The sequence below is a fragment of the Gopherus flavomarginatus genome, chromosome 3 (assembly GCF_025201925.1).
Source record: "Gopherus flavomarginatus isolate rGopFla2 chromosome 3, rGopFla2.mat.asm, whole genome shotgun sequence".
NCBI classification, from domain to species: Eukaryota; Metazoa; Chordata; order Testudines; family Testudinidae; genus Gopherus; species Gopherus flavomarginatus.
In genome coordinates, this window is record NC_066619.1 from 258,192,405 (window position 1) to 258,213,143 (window position 20,739).

General features: G+C 44.7%; 1 protein-coding gene across 2 annotated transcripts; it reads left to right on the plus strand.

Moving 5' to 3' along the window:
• The first annotated feature begins 1,583 nt into the window (after nucleotides 1–1,583).
• HS3ST1 (heparan sulfate-glucosamine 3-sulfotransferase 1) lies at nucleotides 1,584–18,386 on the plus strand. Of its 2 annotated transcripts, none has more exons than XM_050947954.1 (2): nucleotides 1,584–1,973; nucleotides 15,362–18,386. In XM_050947954.1, the coding sequence occupies exon 2, from the start codon at nucleotides 15,490–15,492 to the stop codon at nucleotides 16,435–16,437; it is 948 nt and encodes a 315-aa protein (XP_050803911.1). In that variant the 5' UTR covers nucleotides 1,584–1,973; nucleotides 15,362–15,489; the 3' UTR covers nucleotides 16,438–18,386. The 2 variants fall into 2 exon arrangements, with proteins under 2 accessions (XP_050803911.1, XP_050803910.1); XM_050947953.1 differs by lacking the exon at nucleotides 1,584–1,973 and adding an exon at nucleotides 3,393–3,547.
• Nucleotides 18,387–20,739: the final 2,353 nt, after the last annotated feature.

The window sequence follows — 20,739 nt, forward strand, 5'->3', positions numbered from 1 at the left end:
CTGATAAGCTCGGTTACGGAAACAAAGATGCCTATGCGGAAGTGAGAAACCATTAAAATAAAGGTTTATGCTGGAATTTCTTAAAAACCCTTCACTATAGAGCTGTTATTTGGTCCCGTGTAACATAGCTTGGGAAGTTCCTCCTGATAAATTGATTATTGTAACTAGTGATTAATAAATTATCTTTCCAGGCAAAATATATTAGTAGAAACAGTGCAAATACAGACTTCCTCAATCTTGCTCTTCATAGCAGACCCCTGCTTTCATATTTTGGACCAGTCTGGTCACTGGTGTAAATTAGCATAGCTCCACAGACTGCAGTAATGTTCTGCTCATTGACCCCGACTGACTGACCCCAAATTATTTTTGTGTTGCATGGGTCTGCTTTTCTCCTTTTGAAATCAGTGGAAGTCTGACCATTATTTCAGTGGGAGGAGGAGGATGCTCTATGTTTGTGCTATTTCTAACACATTTTGCCTTGAAGAACCATGTATCACTTTTGGCAAATGCGGATCGCTTTTGATAAACATTGACAGAACTTCTTTAAATGAATCTCAGTACAGCTTCCTTCCTCATCTCTTTTTAGTACATCATGCTGTAAAATCAAGCAAACAAACATGAAATGAAACAAGTAATGTGGAAAGGGTTGTTAAAAGGTAACGCTATACGCTGATTTGCCAAGTCTCACTCATTAGCTTCCCTCATGTAAAATTATTTTAGACAGGGTAGGAAGAGTCTTTGTGTCATTTCAATTGTTGTACTTTAAAGTGTATATTGAGATTATTTCTTCCCATTAGTATTTTTACTCATCACATTTATACATGCCTCAGCTACCTGTATTTTTCATCTTTGCAGCATAAGTGAAAAACTTTTAACAAAAGTGATGTTATTATACTAATTATAATTTACATTGCACTGATATCTATTATTATTATTATAGATCCCAATCACAACAGAGGCCCCATTGTGCTAGTAGTCACTGTGCAAACTCATAGGAAGAGATAGCCCCTGCTGCAAGCAGTTTTACAAGCTCTGAACCCCAACCCTGCACTTGCTTTGGGGGAGTAATTTTACACCTCAGTAGTTGCAATGCCCAGCTATTGCCAGGATAAGGGCTTAGGGCAGTTGCAGGAGTCCACTACAGGAAAGTGGTTTTGGGCGATTTTGAGGGGCGGGGATCTGAGATTTAACTGGATCCGGACTCCAATTTCACGGTTGGGCTCTCTCTGTAAAATAGGTCAAGAGAGGGAGCAGATCAACTGGAGCTGCAGATTGAATTTCTACTGCTAGGGCCACGGCCCCGTTCCCGGAGATTTTACACCTCACTCCTCCCAGGGCCCGATCCAGTTCTCAGTGAAATCAGTACCAATCTTTCAACCAGCGCCCCGCAGCTTCCAGCTGTGGGATGAAAGCGGATTAGCGCCAGCCCCAGAGGCCTGTGCCGGGGGGAGGAGCGTGTCGCTGTCCAGGTGTCACGCCCCAGGGCTGAGCTAGTCCCGAGCTCCGCCTGTCCACCCCGGGCTCGTCGCCCCTCCCGGTGGCTTTGCCGTCTGCGCAGGGCATGGCAGGGCGGCCGGTAGGGGCTCCCCGTTCCGTCCCACTGCGCTGAGCCGCAGAGGTCGGCCCCGCCTCCCCTTCCCGCAGGGCTCGGACTTGGCGCCCGGAGGCTGCGGCGGGGGCCGGGCGGAGGAGGTGCTGAGTCCTAGGTTTGCACCTGAGCTAGGCTGGCAGCAGCGGGCGCTCGCCCCCAGGCTTCCCTCCTCCGCTGGGATCGGCGCAGCCTCTCGCCCGCTCTGCCTGTCACGCTGGGGCTGCAGCGGCGGCAGGCAGCGCGTCCAGTCCCTTGCTCCGCTCCGCTGCCAGCCGGGCGCCTCCTGCCCGCGCAGCTGCTATCTACCCCGGCGTCTCTGTTCATGGCACAGCGGGGCGGCCCCAGCTGCAGGAGCCCGGCTGGACGGCTCGGCGTCAGACGGGTGAGCGAGGGGCTCCTCTGCGGGGCAGATCGGGGCTTGTTGCTTGGGTGGTGCACGGGGAGTGAGGTTGGGGGCCAGGCGGGGTTTATTGGGTTGGTTTGGGGTGGCAGGAGGGAGTGAAGATGGGGAACACACGGGATGTATTGGGGTTAGTTTGGGGCGGTACCCCGGGACTGAGGTTGGGAGGCAGGCGGGGTGTATTGTGTTGGTTTGGGGTGGCAGGTGGGAGTTAAGCTGGGGGGCAGGCGGCGTGTATTGGAGTTTGGGGTAGCTGGCGAGAGTGAGGTTGTGGGCACGCTGGGTGTGTTGGGGTGTGTTTGAGGTGGCAGGTGGGAGTGAGGATGGGGGACACGCAGGAAGTATTGGGTTGGTTTGAGGTGGCAGGTGGGAGTGAGGTTGAGGGCACGCAGGGTGCATTGGGGTTGGTTTGGGGCGGTACACGGGGACTGAGGTTGGGGGGCAGGCGGGGTGTATTGTGTTGGTTTGGGGTGGCAGGCGAGAGAGGTTGGAGGCACGCGGGGTGTATTGGGGTTTGTTTGGGGTGGCAGGCGAGAGTGAGGTTGGGGGCACGCGGGGTGTATTGGGGTTTGTTTGGGGCGGCAGGCGAGAGTGAGGTTGGGGGCACGCGGGCTGTATTGGGGTTTGTTTGGGGCGGCAGGTGGGAGTGAGGTTGGGGCACGCGGGGTGTATTGGGGTTGGTTTGGGGCGGTACATGGGGACTGAGGTTGGGGGGCAGGCGGGGTGTATTGTGTTGGTTTGGGGTGACAGGCGAGAGTGAGGTTGGGGCACGCGGGGTGTAATGGGGTTTGGGGCGGTACACAGGGAGTTAGGGGACACGCGGGGTGTATTGGGGTCGGTTTGGGGTGGTACACAGGGAGTGAGGATGGGGGACGCGGGGTGTATTGGGGTTGGTTTGGGGCGGTACACGGAGTGAGGCTGGGGGGCACTCAGGGTGAATCGAGGTTGGTTTGGGGCGGTACACGGGGAGTGAGGCTGGGGGGTCTGCTTGCAGGAGGTGGTTTAGGAGCATGTTGGTGGCTATAATGGGAATGGCTATTTGGGGCCGTAGCTGGGGAGTGAAGTTGGGGGGTTGCTGGAGGGGGCGGGGTGGGGCACATGGGTGCAGTCTGTGTGGTGAATTGAAGTTGGGGTTCAGTAGGCTGACGGTGTGGGGCAGGGCATGAAGGATGCACTAGAGGTTCGTGGCTGAGTTGGAAACGGGGGTTCGGGGAGGGGGAGACGGTTGAGGAGTGCGCGGCGAGGCGCCTTAGAGCGGAGGTTTTAGGGTAACTTGGGCTGCGTTGAGGCGCAGGGGCAGCCCACTGGGCGGCAGGAGTCCGGTGTCGGCTCTGACTCAGGCAGACTTTGCCCAGGTGAGCAAGTGCGATCAGGCTTTGCAGCGCTCCGGGGGGCGGACGGGACCGGGCACGGGGCGGGGACTCGCCCTTTGGTAGGTGTCTGAGCGGCGGGATTTCAGCCCCGAACCTGGCACCAGCAGATTTGCTGAGCGCTGCTTCCCCGCCACCCACGACGCCCCGGGGGCGAGCCCGGCCGGGCACGGAGGCCGAATCCAGGTATGCCCTGCGCTGGGCAGGAGGGGTGGGGGGTGAGCACCGGAGCTGCTGCTGGTTTTTTGTTGGGATCTCCTCCGGCAATGCGGGTCTCTTCGGGAGGCTCCAGGCTCTCCCACCCCAGCTGGCCACGCTGCGCCCGTCCTCTGTCTCAAGCCACTCGCATGTCAGCGGGGAACGGGGAAGAAAGGAGGAAGCACTTGGCCTGCTGGGGTTTGCAAGTCACGCTAGGTTTTGGCCGGGGCTGTTTGTGGGAAGGCGGCAGGTGTTTTCCCTTGTGGCCAGCTTAGTGACACCGGGGTGCAAAGCCGGACCCTCGCCATCGGGCGCTGGGGAGCTGCACAGGTGGCGAAAGCAGAATAACTGAGCGCAGCGTTGTAGTGAGCAGCAGAATAGTTTCCTGTTCCTCCTCGCGTCGACTCACCTGCTGAGCGTCATATAACCGAAATGGATACACGTAGTACAGAGCAAGCTACAGATCTGATCACCCAGGTTTGGATGAGAGTTTGGGGGGATTAAAGGGGGCGATAATTATTATTGAATCTCACCTTGGCTTTTGGGGAAGGAGGTGAGTTGTTGCCTTCTAGTATATAGGGGACAGAATTAAGCTGCCACAAAATGCCTGGGTGCAACTTCAAAATTGAGGGACTATAAAGGTCTTAGGGAGAGATACTGCACAAAACAATCACTCAGAGGAAGATGCTTTTATAAGCCTTCTCTAAAGGTGTGCTGCACACACTCCTTACCACTCACCCAGACAAGAAATCCACTCCTGAGCAGGGTGCAACTTGGCAGATCTTTGTGTCCTGTCTTCCATCCATTAGAAACAGTAGTAGACACTTAGCTGAGAAATATAACCAATCTGATCTCTTTTTTTTTTAACTTACACACACACTCTCTCTCTCTCTCGCTCGCTCTCTCTCTTTGTCTTTTCCTGCTCTCCCTGTAGTGGAATAGTTTGAGGTTATCTTTATCCAAACCTTGTGCCTCTTTCTTTTTAGGAAACAGAGAGAGAGAGAACTATGAAGTCCTGTTAATGTAATCCTCCCAGATTTGTATATATCAGCTTCGAAGCATTTGAGATCGCTGCAGTGGTCAGCAGGAATCCAGCTGTGCTCCTCATTATTCCTACATAAGGACAGCAGAAATTGCTCAGTTCATTGCACAAATCCAGTGTATGCTTGCAGTGTATGCTCCCCAGTTATTTCACAGCATAGCCTAATGGAAAGGAAATGTGCCATTTGGGGGTAATGTTTAATGCAGTGCATATAAATAAATTGTGCTAGTGCTTTTACCAGTGTTAGGAGCGCCTAAGCTTAGTGGAATAAGATCTACTTTTCTTAAACTTTTAAAACAAGAATGTGTTCTACTTCCCTTGAAATTATACAGCATTTTGGGTAAATGCAGTTAGTATTCCTGACCTCAGATTCAGTTTTGCACCCCCTGTATTTAGAACACTGTTGTATCTGTTCTTTTGACATTAACCCTTTTTAATATGCCTACATCTGTGGAATTAATTTTTCTTTTCAGGTCGGTCAGTGTCAAACAACGGTGTGTTACACAAAAGTAAATTTGGAGTAATTCCATTGACTGCAGTGGATTTGCACCAACTTAACATAGCAATATTTGTCTCTAAAGTTGTCATGATTCAGATACTGGAAAAAAGCTCCTTATAGTTTACCCAACTATCTATACAAAGAGGGCATCTCATTGACTGCACTCTTATCCCCCTACATTAGTCATACTTCCAGAGAGTGGGAGATGGAAGATACCTGCTGGCTCGTCTTGTCTTCTTTCAAGAGCCAATGCAGGATTGTTCCTTCCAGAAGCCAGTGCCTAGTGTACTGATTGGTTTACCCAAGTATGGCCGATCATTCTGCTCTGATCTTGAAGCAAAGCCCTTAGTTACCACAGGGCCAGGCATGAAGGAGTATAACTCAGCTTGGAAGATGAATTGAAAGAAGGTTGGATTTTTCTATATAATAGACTATTAGTAGAAACAGGGCCTGCAATTACAAATCAAGGTGAGAAACTACATGATGGGCGGGAATGCAAAAAAGGATAGTTTTATTTAAATTTTATTTCAAAATACAAAATGAGGGTGGGATTTTGGAACAGGGATGGCTTGTAACTGTCTTAGAGTTGTTTCTGATGCAATAGCAAGTAATGGACAATTAAAGCTCTGACATTTGTGAGCCTGTTTTGTGGTGGTCTCTTTTTTGTTTCTGCATTAGAAAACCAACTATTTTACTTAAGGGGAAAAATAATGTTGTCTTGTACACTCTGAGATAGACGTTTGTGTCTTTTTGAAGGCTAGATGATGCAGTGGAGTAACTCTTCTTCTTTAGGAAAAAAATTAAATCTTGGCGTGAGACACAATATAGATTATTTTGGGATGCGTGGGATATTTAATCTTAGCACATAATGTAAAAAAGCTCCATCTCCAGTGACCTATTTTCCTTCAAGCCACATGAAGTGTTTGCTGTCTCTTTATCACTGTAAAGATCTGGCTTATTCCTTTGCATGAAAGATCAGACTGATCTCTTCTGGCCTTAAAAGGAAGAAGGGGGAAGGAAATCTACAAAAGGATGTTATATATCTCACTAATCTATTTTAACTTCTCCTACATCATTGCGCACACTGAAACTAAGCCATTGTTTAGAAAATTATAGACTGATGTTCATCATGATCAAAATAATTTGTACAAATTGTATTTAGCATTATAAGTGCAGAAATATAGTAAAACTTCAGCCAAACACAGTCAGGCTTCCTTAACATGCAAATTTATATACATTAATGTTTAGAGATTTCTGTAATTTTGAAGTCAAATATATATTTAAATTAAGCTCATAACTCTCTTAAGGCTTTCTGACAAAAGGCATTTTCCTGATCAACTTTATTCCATTCTAACCATACTGAAAACTAGACTAGACTAGATTTCCCATTGTATCACATTAGCTATAGGAGTTAGAGACTCTTTTGTTCTAATACAAAAGTAGTGCCATTAGTGGTGCAGTAGTTTTCAAAAAATCATAGATTTTGGCAAGTACCCAATATAGTAGAGGATTAAGAGAGAATTTATTTTGCTCCAAGTTTTTCCCTCTCCTATTGAGACACAGATGGGCATTTTTCTTGTATTACGAGAGGTAATCAATAGTTAATGCCCCGGAGATTTCTCAGTAGCTCAAGCAGTGTACAGTACTGTTTCTTTTAATATACTCTCATCTTTGTACAATTCATTGCAAACACAGACACTTCCAGGTAATTACAGCAGAAAACTAGAATTTGGATGTTTTGTTACCATGTATTACTTAAAAGCTATATTACACTGAATTTTTTCCTTGAAAAACAGAAAATATTCTTATGGATTTAGAACCAGCAAAGAGAGAAGGCGTGGGATGAATCTCTTCCAGAGGAGGGCATGGAAAGAGTTTTCCTGTAGCGGGAACTATTACAGGAAAAGTGTTTCCTATGAAGAAACAAAAATGTTTATAAGACAGCTATTAGCCAACTTAAAATATTTGCTTCTTTGCACTTTAAGAGCTCCCATTTCAGTACTCATGGCAGTTTCTGCTAGAAGTTCTGCAGATATATTGGGGAGTTTTCTTATAACTAGTCCCAAAATGCTAGCTAAAGCGTTTTGAACCCAGCATATAACAAACAAAATAGGGAGAACATATAAAGTCAGACATCCATTTTCTTTGTAGAAGAGATGTGTTCATACTGTAGAGAAATTATCCTTGAAATTCTTCAAAAATACTCAGACAAGTCTAGCTCATTTTTAACCAGAACTATCTTACACAATCTATTTGTAAAGGCTACTTTTAATTGGTTTAAAAAAATTGCTTGTATTCCAGAGAACTGGTACTGCAAAGTTTACATTAGTTCAGCTGGACATAGTCTCAGTACAAATAAGCCGGTCTAATACATTTAAGGATTGTGCAGCCTGGATAGTTTCAAACCTTTTTAAATGACAATGCAGTATTGTATGTCAGGTGATATATTCCACAGTAGAGTTCAAGAGCACAATTCATTTCAAGAAGTCTGGCATCCAGGGTGCGTTGAAGTCTAAGTTCTGATCAGCTTATTGTGTGCAAATATCCAGCTGCTTTGGAGAGCCTGAGGCTCTCCTGGGGAGTGCCAGCTCTGGTCTCCTTCTAGAGGTAAGGAATTTGCCTTAGAGATGAGCCTAACCTCTAGAAGAAGCATTCAAATCTGGCATTTTCATTCAGGCCCATCTCTTGTGCCAGATTGTGCCCCTTTAGTTGTCTGCACTGAGAGGTCCCTCAGGTGCAACTGTTCCTACAAGGAACAATGTGGGGGAGAATAGGAGACTCAGATGCCTTTGCAGCATCATACATTCTTCACTGTAGGACCTAAAGCTGTATGTGTTTGTGGGTTACGGATGGGAGAGGCAGGTGAGTCACAGTAGGAATTCATCTCCCTGACCACATGAAAGATATGCGAAGGAGTTAATATAGCTGTTCCCCCTTCCTATCAGCATCCTTTCAGCAGCCATAGTTGGTCAGGTGGCTCCAGTGGAGCTCTTCGTAGAGATTTCCTCACAAAAATGTCTTGCCCCACTCCTTTGGATTTTCATACAAGAGAAGACCATTTGAGACCTAGGTTGTACAAGTGTAATAAAGGGCAGAATGTAATTAAGAGACTGATCTTATCTGGTGCTGAGAACATCTCAGGCTGGGGAACTGAAGATACTGAGCACCCTGAGGGGTAAGGCCCAGATACCTTGTCTGCAGTAGTCTTTTTTTCCCTTTGTTTCCTTCCAACCACCTAGCACAGGCAATGTTCTGGCAGCTGTTGGCCTTTTATCCACAGCATCATCTGGACCTGCTCTGAGCAGTGTTGGGATAAACTGTTGTTTAAATGTCAGAGGCTGGCCTATAGAGAGGCTGCTGCAGGCATAGATGCAGAAGCGAGATATGTCAGGGGAAAAAGCCTAGTATAGACAGAACCACAGGGAGTTCATAATTTCTGCACCACTACAAGTTATGTCATCTGTATAAGACTACTATGGTGCAACAGTGAGTCTCTTTCTCTTGCAGTTTCTATTGATGAGGTCTGAGAAGCATTTTTGGAATCACATAATTATTAAAATCTTATAATATTTAGAATTGTGTATGTGCCTAGTTTAAGAATGGTCTTCTATGTTCTTGTTTAAGGGGCCATGGTTCTAAGTACAGATACTGAATCGTTGGTGTGTTTTGTTTTGTTTTGTTTTATTAAAAGAATTGCGTAGAACTGGGAGTCAGGAGACCTGACTTCTGTTTCAAGCTCTGCTACTGATTTGCAAGTCATCGTGGTAGGATTTTCAAGAGTTAAACTGCTGACTCCATTGAATTTAAATTGAGCTGGACACCTAAATGTCTTGGCTTCTTTCAAAGTCCCAGCCTATATTTTCTCAGTTTCTCATTTTCCCACATGAGAAGTGAAGTGACTGATACTGACCAAAATTTTGTCTTAAACAGTATTTAATATCTACATTAAAATGAAGTTAGTTCAAATCAGGTCTAGTTAAAATGCCCCTTGAGTTATTAAAGATTGTGAAGCACTCAGATACTCTGGTAATGAGACCATATAAGTACCACAGAGCGAGACAGATGTGCTTTAAAAAACCCTCAATGCAATTCAGTGATTATGACAGCTCTCACTTCTTTCCTAGTTACATTTACAATGAAAAAAAGTTGTCCATTTATTTCTGAACTAAAATCTTTTTCAAAGTTAATAACTCTGAAGACTGATTTGATTGTTCCACAGTGAATCTTATTGAATAAATAATGTGACCACTATTTTGCTAATTAATCTGAGAAAATTGCAGAAGAGATTAAGAAAAAGCAATTCAAAATTTAAAACATCTAGGTATAATCCTCAAAGCACCATTTAACAGTAACTGTGTTTCTCGCACCAACTCATTCATTTACATGGAGCAGATACAATACTAATGATACTGTCAGTTAAATTTTTGTATTAATCTGGAATGCATAGTCATTCTGTGAAGTCATGTGTGCTCTAAATGACTTGTGGAAACAGTGAAAGAAATTCTTGAAGCAGGAAAGTAATTTGGCAGAGCAGCTGTTAAGCTTACCTTCAAGAGCTTTTTCTTGCCAAAACATTTCTCAGGTTTGCAAATTGCAAAGCTATATAGTGTATGTTAGCATCCTTATTTTTATATAAACTGCTGCAATCCTAATACACACATTCGTAATTTGGCTAATATCCACCTGAGGAGGGCATACGAGAAGAAAGCTGAAGTAATAAACCAATGTATATGCATTTTTTTCATGGATATCACTTTGCCCATACAACAAATGTTTTGTTAAATTTATATGGAATATTATGCACAAGCGCTACTGTCCATCATTGATACAAGATTCCAAGATTGACCCTGAAGCTTGGAATGTCTGTAGAGCTAGTGTGAACTGATGGAAACAGTTACATGCATGGCTGAGAGCTCTTTTTGTATATAATAGCAGCAGGTTCAGTCATCACTGGGATTCCTGATTTGTTACTGTCCAATTTTTAAGTTCTCAGCAATTTTCAGCTTTTTTTTTCACTTTACGAATTACACCCATATGACAGCATGAACTTTCACCTAATATTGTGGTGTTACTGCAGCACAACAAAAATAAGTGACCCAATAACGGTCAAATCATAACAAATTATTAATATACTGAGTGCATTTAAAAAACAGAAACATAAATTACACCGCTACCCTGATATAACGGGGTCCTCGGGAGACAAAAAAATCTCACCACGTTATAGGTGAGACCATGTTATATCAAACTTGCTTTGCCCCCCCTTCCTCATTCCCTGACCGCCCCCTCCAGAGACCCCCACCCCTAATCACCCCCAGCACCCCCCCCACCCAACTCCCCTGTCCCTAACTGCTCCGAAGCCTATCCGCCCCTGCCCCCTGACAGGCACTCACCGGCAGCAGTGGGAAGCGGAGCAGCCCGGCCCCAGCCCGCTCCACTCCGCCAGCTCCCAGCCGTGGTGCTCCGCTTCCTGCTGTCGGTGAGTGTGAGGAGGTTGGGGAAAGGATGCCCCTGCGAAGGGACGTGGCGCGACACTGCCCCAGCCTGCTCCACTTTCCTTGCCCTGGCCCCAGCCATGTGGCTGGGGAAAGGTCCTGCACTCACCTGCGGCAGGAAGTGGAGCGCCACGGTTGGGAGCTGGCGGAGTGGAGCTGGCTGGGGCTGGGCTGCTTTGCTTCCCACCGCTGGTGAGTGCGGGGAGGCTGGGGAAAGGATGCCCTCTGTACTCACTGGCAGCGGGAAGCAGAGCAACGCGGCTCCAGCCCACTCCACTCTGCCACCTCTCAGCCGTGGCGTTCCGCTTCCTACCACAGGTGAGTGCGGGGAGCTTGGGGAAAGGATGCCCCCCCCCGTACTCACCCGTGGCAGGAAGCGGAGCGCTGCGACTGGGAGCTGGTGGAGTGGAGTGGGCTGGGGCTGGGCTGCTCTGCTTCCGCCACTGCTGGTGAATGCGGGGGGAGGGGTGGATCCCTTACCCCAAGCCCCCTCCCCTGAGCAACACGGCTGGGGCCAGGATGAGGGAAGTAGAGTGGGCTGCTTCTGGGCCCCCGCTAATCCCCTGGGCCACTCTGGGACTGCGGGGCCCCCAAAAGTGCCCTCCCACAGCTCCTGCCCCCCAGACCCGGGCGGGGGAAGCCCCTGAACGCCTCCGAGACCTTCTGCCCCTTATCGAACCTCTCATCCCCGGCCTGGCCCGGCACCCTTAACACGCTGCTCAGAGCAGCATGTCAGTGCTTTACTGCGTGTATGCGAACCCGCCTTGTATCGGGTCGCGTTATATCGGAGTAGAGGTGTATTCAGTAATCAAAAAGGAATATATTTTGAACTACACAGCTGAGGACATTGTTAATTGAACATGTGCAAAGAGGACAAATACTACAAATAGTAAAATATATAGTTTAAAAAAAAAAGACAATACAAGAATCCGATGGATTGACATTATGGGAAAATTCCTATGAGGTCTCATGATACAAAGCTGTTTAATGTCTAAACAAGTGTTTCAAGTAAAGAAAAGAAGAGAAGTCACTGGAGCTCCTCAGAGGCTCAAGGGTCCACCTGGTCAGCTTTCCAGAATAATACCGCACATTTAATTCTGCATGGGCCTAATACTACATTATGTTACTCCAAGAATGTAGCAGCGTAGGGTCTCTTCACTGTATGCTCCATTCTCCCAAAACCATTCCTATGACATATCCTTCCTAGGTAAAAGGACTTGGGTAAAAAGAAAAAATGGCACGACTGGCATGAAACAGTCCTTTCAGCCAGTTGATGGTTTTATTTTTATTCACTATTTACAGTTATCCAACATGTTGTGTGGATTGGGGAGTGCTGGTTACTCAAAAATTCAAGTTAACTAAGAGTTATACTTACCAATGGAATACTAATTTTTCAAGAATTAGAATACAATACAATGAATGAAGTATAAAATAGCATACAGGTACTCACCAATCCAGTAGTAGCACTGCACAGCAGGGTGGTTGGTTTCTTGAAGCACTTAGGTATATACTCATAACCTACTGTATAGAAAACTTTATCATCTGAAACTACATATCACTATGGGCAGCGCGTGGCGTACACCTAGATCACTAACAATATACTTCACACTAAAACTATACTGAACATAATTGAATCTTTGATTCAGAAGGCACATCAGGATCTTGCAGTGCCTCAGGGTCATCGTTATCAACATCAATTATCATTGTAGATGTAGAAGGTGTAGAAGATTGGTCTGAATCTGTAATGACCCTATGACACACCCTGGAAGCTGCTTTTTTGAATAAATCCCTGATATCAGCTTGCTTACTTATCTTCTGCTTCTTTTGCATAAAATTAGAGTGTAGAATGTGCAATTGCATAACCTTCCGGGCAGTATACTAGTGCCGGTTACTAGACTGAAGATTTGTATTTGGAGATATCAAAAATGCTGGTTAATAGAGCTTTCTGGTTGAAAAAGTGCCAGATGACCCAGCTTTTACTGAGTAGACATAGTTCATAAGATAATAAAGTCAGTTTGTTTCATTAAAGTTTGCTAATAATAAATAGTTCAAGTGATAATTATTGCACAGAGCCATTGGTTTACTGGTAACCGAGTTTACTTTCATGTGTCTACACATGAGTATGGGCTTGCTCAATCAGCCTCTTTAATGTTAGCATAACTTACTGGAAAATAATAGGCGTTCAGCAGGAAAAAAGGCTGAGCTATTGTTTGAGTGGGTCAACAGGAAAACTCAGGTTTACTATTTATGGAGCTTGCTCGCTTAAAACATACTACCGTGGAATAAGTGGCTGTTCCCTTAATTACCTCAAAATCAATCAAGATTTGATATTTTGTTGTTTTAATATTCTGACCAGCAACCTCCCACCTAAGCAGGTTGTTGCTGCAATGTTTGCTCACATTGCAACTAAATGTGGCGTTAACTGCGTTAACTGCATGCTAGACATCAGTGGGTGCCATATTTTTGGTATAATTTCTTAGTTGGTTTATATTTATTGATATAGTTTTGTGAGTTAGTAAGAGCGTTACAGGTATGGCAAGAACTGCGCATGTTGGGGAGAGGAGAATAAAAGAAAGAGTAGGGACACAAAGCCACATTGCTGCCTGATAAAACCTATGATGGGGCAAAGAGGGAAAGAAAGCTTACAGTTTCCCTATATCATACTTTCGAGTGATACATCACAAGAAAGACTGTGGTACCCCCTCCTCCATAGGACAGGTCATGACTCTGCTCTCAAATCTGCAAGAGGGATGGTTTCCATGCTTCTATACCAGTTCTGGGTCCCTGTGCCCCCTCCCCCAACTTCCTAGCAGCACGTATAGCTTAATTGTAACCATTGTTGAAGCCACCAAGAGGAGGTGTAAAGCTCAGGTAACCATTAGCAACAGCTGAAGAAAGCAAACCTCCCCCATTTGGGGTGCAGTCAAGCCCTTTGTAAATACAAGGAAAGCACTTTGAAAAGCCCTTTATTAACCAGAAACTGTCACTAGTTCTTGTTTCAGAGAATTGACTTATTGTGAAGTCGTCACTGGAATGTCTTTTCAGACTTTGAAGCATTTCCAGTGCCTAGCCCCAATCTTTCAGGCAGGTGACGTTTAGCTCAGAGCTCCAGCTTTTTCGGCTGTTCAGTCTAGGCTGTCCCATGCTTAACCTTAGCATTTCGCTGCCCTAGCAAGTCACAGCAATCAGATGCTCTCTCCTTGTGGCTTTAAACTCTGACTAGGGATAGACAACACTGGTAGCTCTCTGGAGCCTTGTCTATACTAGCCCACTGCTGTTTAGAATGGTGGGAAATTTCAGCAGACCATCCTTGTATAGACACCACCTGTGGCTAGCTCAAAAGATAATTAACTGGCATAGCTGGCATTTTCACACTAAATCTGACATGACAGAACAGGCCAACCAGTGTCTAAAATGAATCACAATGGGCACCAAAAGATAGGATCATATTTTCTTAAATTAAAATGCAACTTGATAACAGCTTGTAAACAACCCATCCTGATTCTTAAGAGTATTAATTCTTAACTGGAGTATTTAAAATCTTCTTATAGAATCAGTACATCTTGCTGAAAATTAACTTGATATACCATAATGTGCCTGTGGGCTTTGCTAATCATCTCATGAAGTGACAGTAATATCCATGAGATGTGTTCCAGCATTTGACTGGGACTAATTATCATCACCAATACTTGTTCAACATTTTGCAGAAACATTCAGAGTTAATGTAACATGCACAATCACAAGATAAGCTCCAAAACTCAAAAGCATAGTGCGCTATAATCTATAGTACATTTGCAATAGTCATCTTACCTCGTTCCAGGATGAGATTGCAGCCCTGATTCTGTTTTCCAGATGTACTTCAGTTTCTCCTCTGCCTGGTCAGAAGAGTTAGTGTGTGTATGATCTAGCCCTCAGAGAAAATCAAATCCCTCCCATTCTAGGGCATAGAAGAGCTTCAAACAACAATCCATACATAACTCTTAATCTTTTAACTCAGGGCACATCTTCCTTTTCCCCATCATTGTGGGGGTTTGCCACCTTCTGTTGATAGCACCATAAGGGAGCCCACTCTATTCCAGCCTACAGCCCAGGAAACCTATGGGCACTGGATGTCAGCTTCACTTAAACCCCCCTACTTCACTTTTTCCCAAGTGATTGCCCACTCAGGCCTTGTCCCAGTCCTTTCTCAGGCTTCCTCATAGTAAGATACCATACTCCCTCTAACTCTCCTGCTATTATAGGCAGCTATTTTTTTTTAATAGCCTGACTTCCCCCCAGCAGGCTCTGCTGCCAGTCACCTGACCTCTCAAGGGACTACAATTCCAAGAATTCATATATTTAAAGGGCCAAAAACTGGAGCAGGGATGTTCTGGCCCAGGCCTACCCTTTGTCTTTCTGGGTTTGGTTCCAAGGCATTTCTCACACTTGTAGTTAATAATATCAAATTTTCATGTTATACCAGTCAAACCCATTGAAGTCATTTACATAAATGAGAAATTATCCCACTTTACTCTAATATTTAAGATGCCTTTAAAGACAAAACTTTATAATGTTTCTGTCTCCAAATGGCAGGAAGATGTTTCCTCATGCAGTTCTTATATTTACTTGTCTTTGAAAGTTTTTAATAATATCCTGTGATGTTGGAGTCTACCCTTGGGAGAAATAGAAAGTTTGATACGTTGCAGAAACCAAGATATTTAACATAACAATGTAGCTTTTAGCAGCGATATATTTGAGTATATATTAATATGTTTCTCTTTCCTCCCTAGTGACTACTCTACTTGAAAAATACGTGCTCAGTCAGCAAAAGGAACACAACTTTTCAAGACCATTCTATGTGGAAATCAATCCATGCCCCATTACCTGGTTGAGTGAAACCAGATTAAGAACTTCTGCCATGGCAGCTCTTCTACTAGGAGCTTTGCTGCTTATGGTTCAACCTCATATAGTGCCTTCAAGACCAGCCGTAATTTCTAAGACTGAGGCCACTTCTCAATCTGTTCAGAAAGAGCTTTTAAAGAAAACAGTTCTCAAAAATGACTTCAAAGGAAACATTCATTTTAACGGATCTTGCCAGCAGCTACCACAAACTATCATTATTGGAGTAAGAAAAGGTGGAACAAGAGCCTTATTAGAGATGTTGAGTCTCCATCCAGATATTGCAGCAGCAGAAAGTGAAGTCCATTTCTTTGACTGGGAGGATCATTATGGAAATGGATTGCAGTGGTATATGAATCAAATGCCATTCTCTTATCCCCATCAGATCACAGTGGAAAAAACCCCAGCCTATTTCACTTCACCCAAAGTGCCTGAAAGAGTTTATAACATGAACCAGTCAATGAGACTACTCCTTATTTTGAGAGACCCAAGTGAGAGAGTACTATCTGATTACACCCAAGTGTTCTATAATCATGTACAAAAGCACAAGCCGTATCCATCCATTGAAGAATTCCTGATTAAAGATGGTGAACTCAACGTGGACTACAAGGCAATAAACAGAAGCTTATATTACTTTCACATGCAAAACTGGTTGAAGTATTTTCCTCTTGAGCGCATTCACATTGTAGATGGGGATAAACTAATCAAAGATCCTTTCCCAGAAATAGAGACAGTAGAGAGGTTTCTAAGGTTGTCACCTCAAATAAATGCTTCAAACTTTTACTTCAATAAAACTAAAGGCTTCTATTGCCTAAGGGATAGTGGTAGGGAACGTTGTTTACATGAGTCAAAAGGAAGAGCACACCCTCATGTAGATTCTCATTTACTTGATAAACTGTATGAATATTTTCATGAACCTAATAGAAAATTCTTTGAGCTTGTTGGCAGAACATTTGACTGGCACTAATTTGTGTTAAGTTATTGATAAGCTTCAGAGCCTAAGTTTCAGTGTACGCTTAGAAATTATATAAAAAAGGGCATTTAAGCTATAATTTATTTGTAAAATCCATAAATACTTCTGTACAGTATTAGTTTCACAATTGCCATATAAACTAGTTATATTTTTCTACTTGTTAAATTTGAAGACATTTTGTATTGTTTTTCATGGTTGTTACATTATGGGTTACGTCTCTATATGAAGGAACTAAAATATTTCACTGCAGAAGATGCTTTCTTGAGATTGTGTTATCTGTTTAATATATAAGAAATTCGTTTAAACAAAACCCTTCAGAATTATCTGAATCTTTGAAATATAGTATCTGGACTTTCTCTCTTTATTGTGAATGACCACATGAACTTTACACTTTTTGTTGTTTTTTACTAGCGACTTTAATTTTAAAATGTCATTGGGCAGCAAAGTTCTCTAAACTGCTTTATACAATTAATCCTTACTAAAGTGATACCTCACATACTTATTAGGACATGACATGTCAGGTACAATGGAATACTCTGTAAACAGACATACTGACTACCGTACTTACCTTCATATTTCATTTCTTAACTGGTGCCCCTGAAATTCTTTGGCAGTATAATGCCAGTTTCATGGTAGATTTTAAAAGATTCTGTGGATACATGCTCATAAAAAACACTATTGGATGCAGAAATACAGTCAACCTAGGAACTTCCTTTATTTTCTGTATGTTTATGTATATCTTCTTTATACTGAAAAATGGGAGTGAATGATTTAAGCAATATTGATAAATTTTAAAGATTGCTCATGATTGTTTCTTAATTCTATAGCATCTATTTCTGCTTCAGAATCACTGAAAACTAACACCCACTCACGAGCCATTAGTTGGATTAACCTCTAGAAATTAATAGCCTTATTTTCATTTATGTTAAGACCTCCCAAACACTGCTCCGGCTATATAAAGGTTCCAAAAGTAAATGTAAATGACATTTGCACCCATATTAAAGGCCCTTTTTGCTGCCAGAGTGGTGCTTTTTGCTTTCCACTCTACACTAGGAAATTAGATCTACACTAGAAAAAAATCTACATCTCTGAGCGATGCAGTTAAACTGACCGAATCCCCACTATGGACTGTGCTGTGTCAACAAGAGAGCTTCTCCTGTCAACATAGCCTCTTGGGGAGATGGAGTACCTATGCTGACAGGAGAAGCCCTCCTGTTGGCATAAGTATCTGAAGTGCAGCTGCAGCATTTTAAGTGTAGATCTGCCCTTATTGCAAATGAGAATCAGATCCACAGATTTTTCTCTTTCTTCCTCTCTTCTCCCTTTCAAGAATGTCCAGGTCACACACAGCTTCCATTCATGATTTACAAGGCTACCCTTCTAAGGCCTTTTGTACATTGGGATTAGCCCCTACTTCAGCAATTCTTATGGCTCCCCCTCTGCTGGAAACTGAGAGTCCAGTGCAAATAATGGCTTTCCTTGCCTACAGGAAGAATTTTCATGTATTATTGACCATCAGTTATTGAAATCAGAACAAATCCTGCATATAGACAAGGTCCAAAATAGTACTTAAGACGTAAGCTCTTCAATTGTAATGGAGGGATCTGGCCCAAGATCTATAATATGCAGATCAAGTGACACAATGAAACCAAATTTTCATTGAATTCTGGACAGATAATTACAATACTTTATATGACTTAAATTTGTGTACATTAACCTTTGATGGTGAGATGGAGGGTGGTTCAGGACCAGGCTGTGTTAGGCAGGTATGGCTGCTTGTGTACCATCTTCTGGAGCAAACATCACATACAATGTTGCTTGCATGAAGATTTGTAGCTGCTTTTTTTCTCTCTCCATTCTTTGTGTACTTGCTCAAGCTGGATTCAACCTCAGAGAGGCTTTTTTAATTTATTGATTTAATTATTTTAAGTAAAAATTTGGAAAAAAAATACTTAATGAGACAATATTGTACTGAATAAAAGATATTTTCTTTATTCCACCAGTCTTTTATTTTACAATGTCAGCATTAGAAGACCAACATTTAGAATTTGGCACCTGATTACATAACACTTAAGAATTTGTCAGTAGCTCAGTGCATTTAGATTGAATGGATTTTTCAGTATCACCATCCTGATTGAATTGCCAGTCACCGATCTGAGGGCTGCGGGGTTTTTGGCTTGTTTTATTTGGAAGTTGCTTGTTCAGGCTTTTTTGTAATAGGCATCTTTCCCTTAGTTTTGTGCTGCTGCTGGCAGCAGCACTGCCTTAGGAGCTGGGTACCTGGCCAGCAGTTGCTGCTGTCCAGTCACCAAGCTTTAAAGGCAGCACTGCTGCCGGCAGCACTGCAGAAGTAAGGGTGGCAATGTGCCATACCATGCGAGGCGAGGAAGGTGGTGGCAGGAACCTCTCTTTTCTCCCCTGGGATCCCTTTCTCTGGGGATGGGGTGGTGGGTAGGGTCCTCCCTCCCCATGGCTGCCCCTAGGAGAGCCTCCTGAATGGGGAATGTCAGCATGACCCCGAGGACCGTTCAGGATTCTTCCCTGGCCAGACATCCTCTTCCCTGGGGGCTCCACTGCCTGCAGCTGTCAGGCTGTCTTCCCCAGCTAGGCTTGTGGGCATGGAGGTTGGTTGTATTTCTGGGGAGGAAGGTGCTGTGTCGGGACAGGGGTGGTGCTGTGAGGGCATGATAGGCCCTGAGACCCATGGCAGAGCAGCAGATCTAGCCAGAAAGTGGGATGGGGGGGTCTGGCCAGCCCCTGCCCCTCCGGGTGCTGCAAGGGAAATAGAGCGGCCAGCATGGAGTAGAGCAGCCAGTGCCCAGCATGTTACACAGGGGCCCAGCCAGCCACCTTTGGGTGCATGAGCTTGCTGCCCTTCTGAACCCGGGCCACCAACTGGACACATGCTGCTGCTCCAGCCTCTTCCATTCCCCTGCGCTGCAGGAGGTGAGTCCCACTGGTGGCAGGTAGTCACCCAGCAAATGGTTCCTGCCACCACCTCCCTTTCCCCAGCCTCGCTCCCTCCCTTGTCCTAGTGCCAGGGGCGGCTCTAGACATTTCGCTGCCCCAAGCACGGTGGCATGCTGTGGGGGGGCGCTCTGCCGGTCGCCGGTCCTGCGGCTCCGGTGGACCTCCTGCAGGCATGCCTGTGGAGGGTCCGCTGGTCCCGGGGCTCCACCGATGCTATGGGATCAGTGGACCGTCCGCAGGCACACCTGTGGGAGGTCCACCGGAGCCCTGCCTACCGCCCTCCCGGTGACTGGCAGAGCGCCCCCCACGGCATGCTGCCTCAAGCACACACTTGGCGTGCTGGGGCCTGGACCCGCCCCTGCTTAGATCCATCCCTTGCCCGTCGCTCACTGCCTGACTGTCCCTTCATGTGCTAGAGGAGCTTACTGCTCACCCCAGCTTTGCAGTGCGAAGGGTGAGGGAAGCCTTGCAAAGTTGGTGTTGGCTGTTGACTTTGGAAAGACAGAGACGTGTGCGTCATTTCCCTCCCACCCTCCCTCTTTGCCCTGGTTAAACTCTGTTGCAAACATTTGAGCTTTTTCCTTTCCAAGCCTGAGGAGGAAACTCTCTCACTGTTCTTGCCCCTTTTGGTGTGTGCAGTGCTTAATTTATGCCAGAGCACCTCTTCCATTACAAAGCAAGCACTGAAAGGGGTTGGGCTTGTTTTCGGAGGCAGTGCCACTTTTTTTTCCCCTTGTGAGACTTGGCAACATGCATCCTACACCTTACCTCTCTCTCTCATTATGGAACCTCATGGAGGGTTCTCCATGGAGAACAGGATCCACCACTGCTGCAGCTGTTAAGAACAATTGTAAGGAAAGAGTGTATTTTATCTGGACAGTCACATGTATTTCACATTGAGGTGCAACAGTTTTGAAAGAATCAGTTGTTAAATTCTGGCAGTATGTCACCTTCTGCGTTAGCTACCACTGGACACAGACTGCAGGTCAAATGTTACTGTTTTCACTGATTTTGAAGCACAACACTTGGGGATTCTGGTGTGAATAGTCACATTTACAAAATCATCATTCACTTTCCAAAAATATATTGCTGCAAAAATTTCTACTGGCAAACAGATTTGCAAAATTGAACAAAAGAGAGCTGCACACAGACTTGACTGAAGCAAATTCAAACTTATAGTTAAGTGACTAGCCATGGCAAGGTTTTGAGTTATTTGGCCTGCTCTATTAAGTGGAAGGATTTCCTATGAACATCTTTCAAATGTTAAGCAATACAGCTACTTTCTTTTGTGAAAATTCTGCAGTTGTAGATGTAAAGTACAGTCAC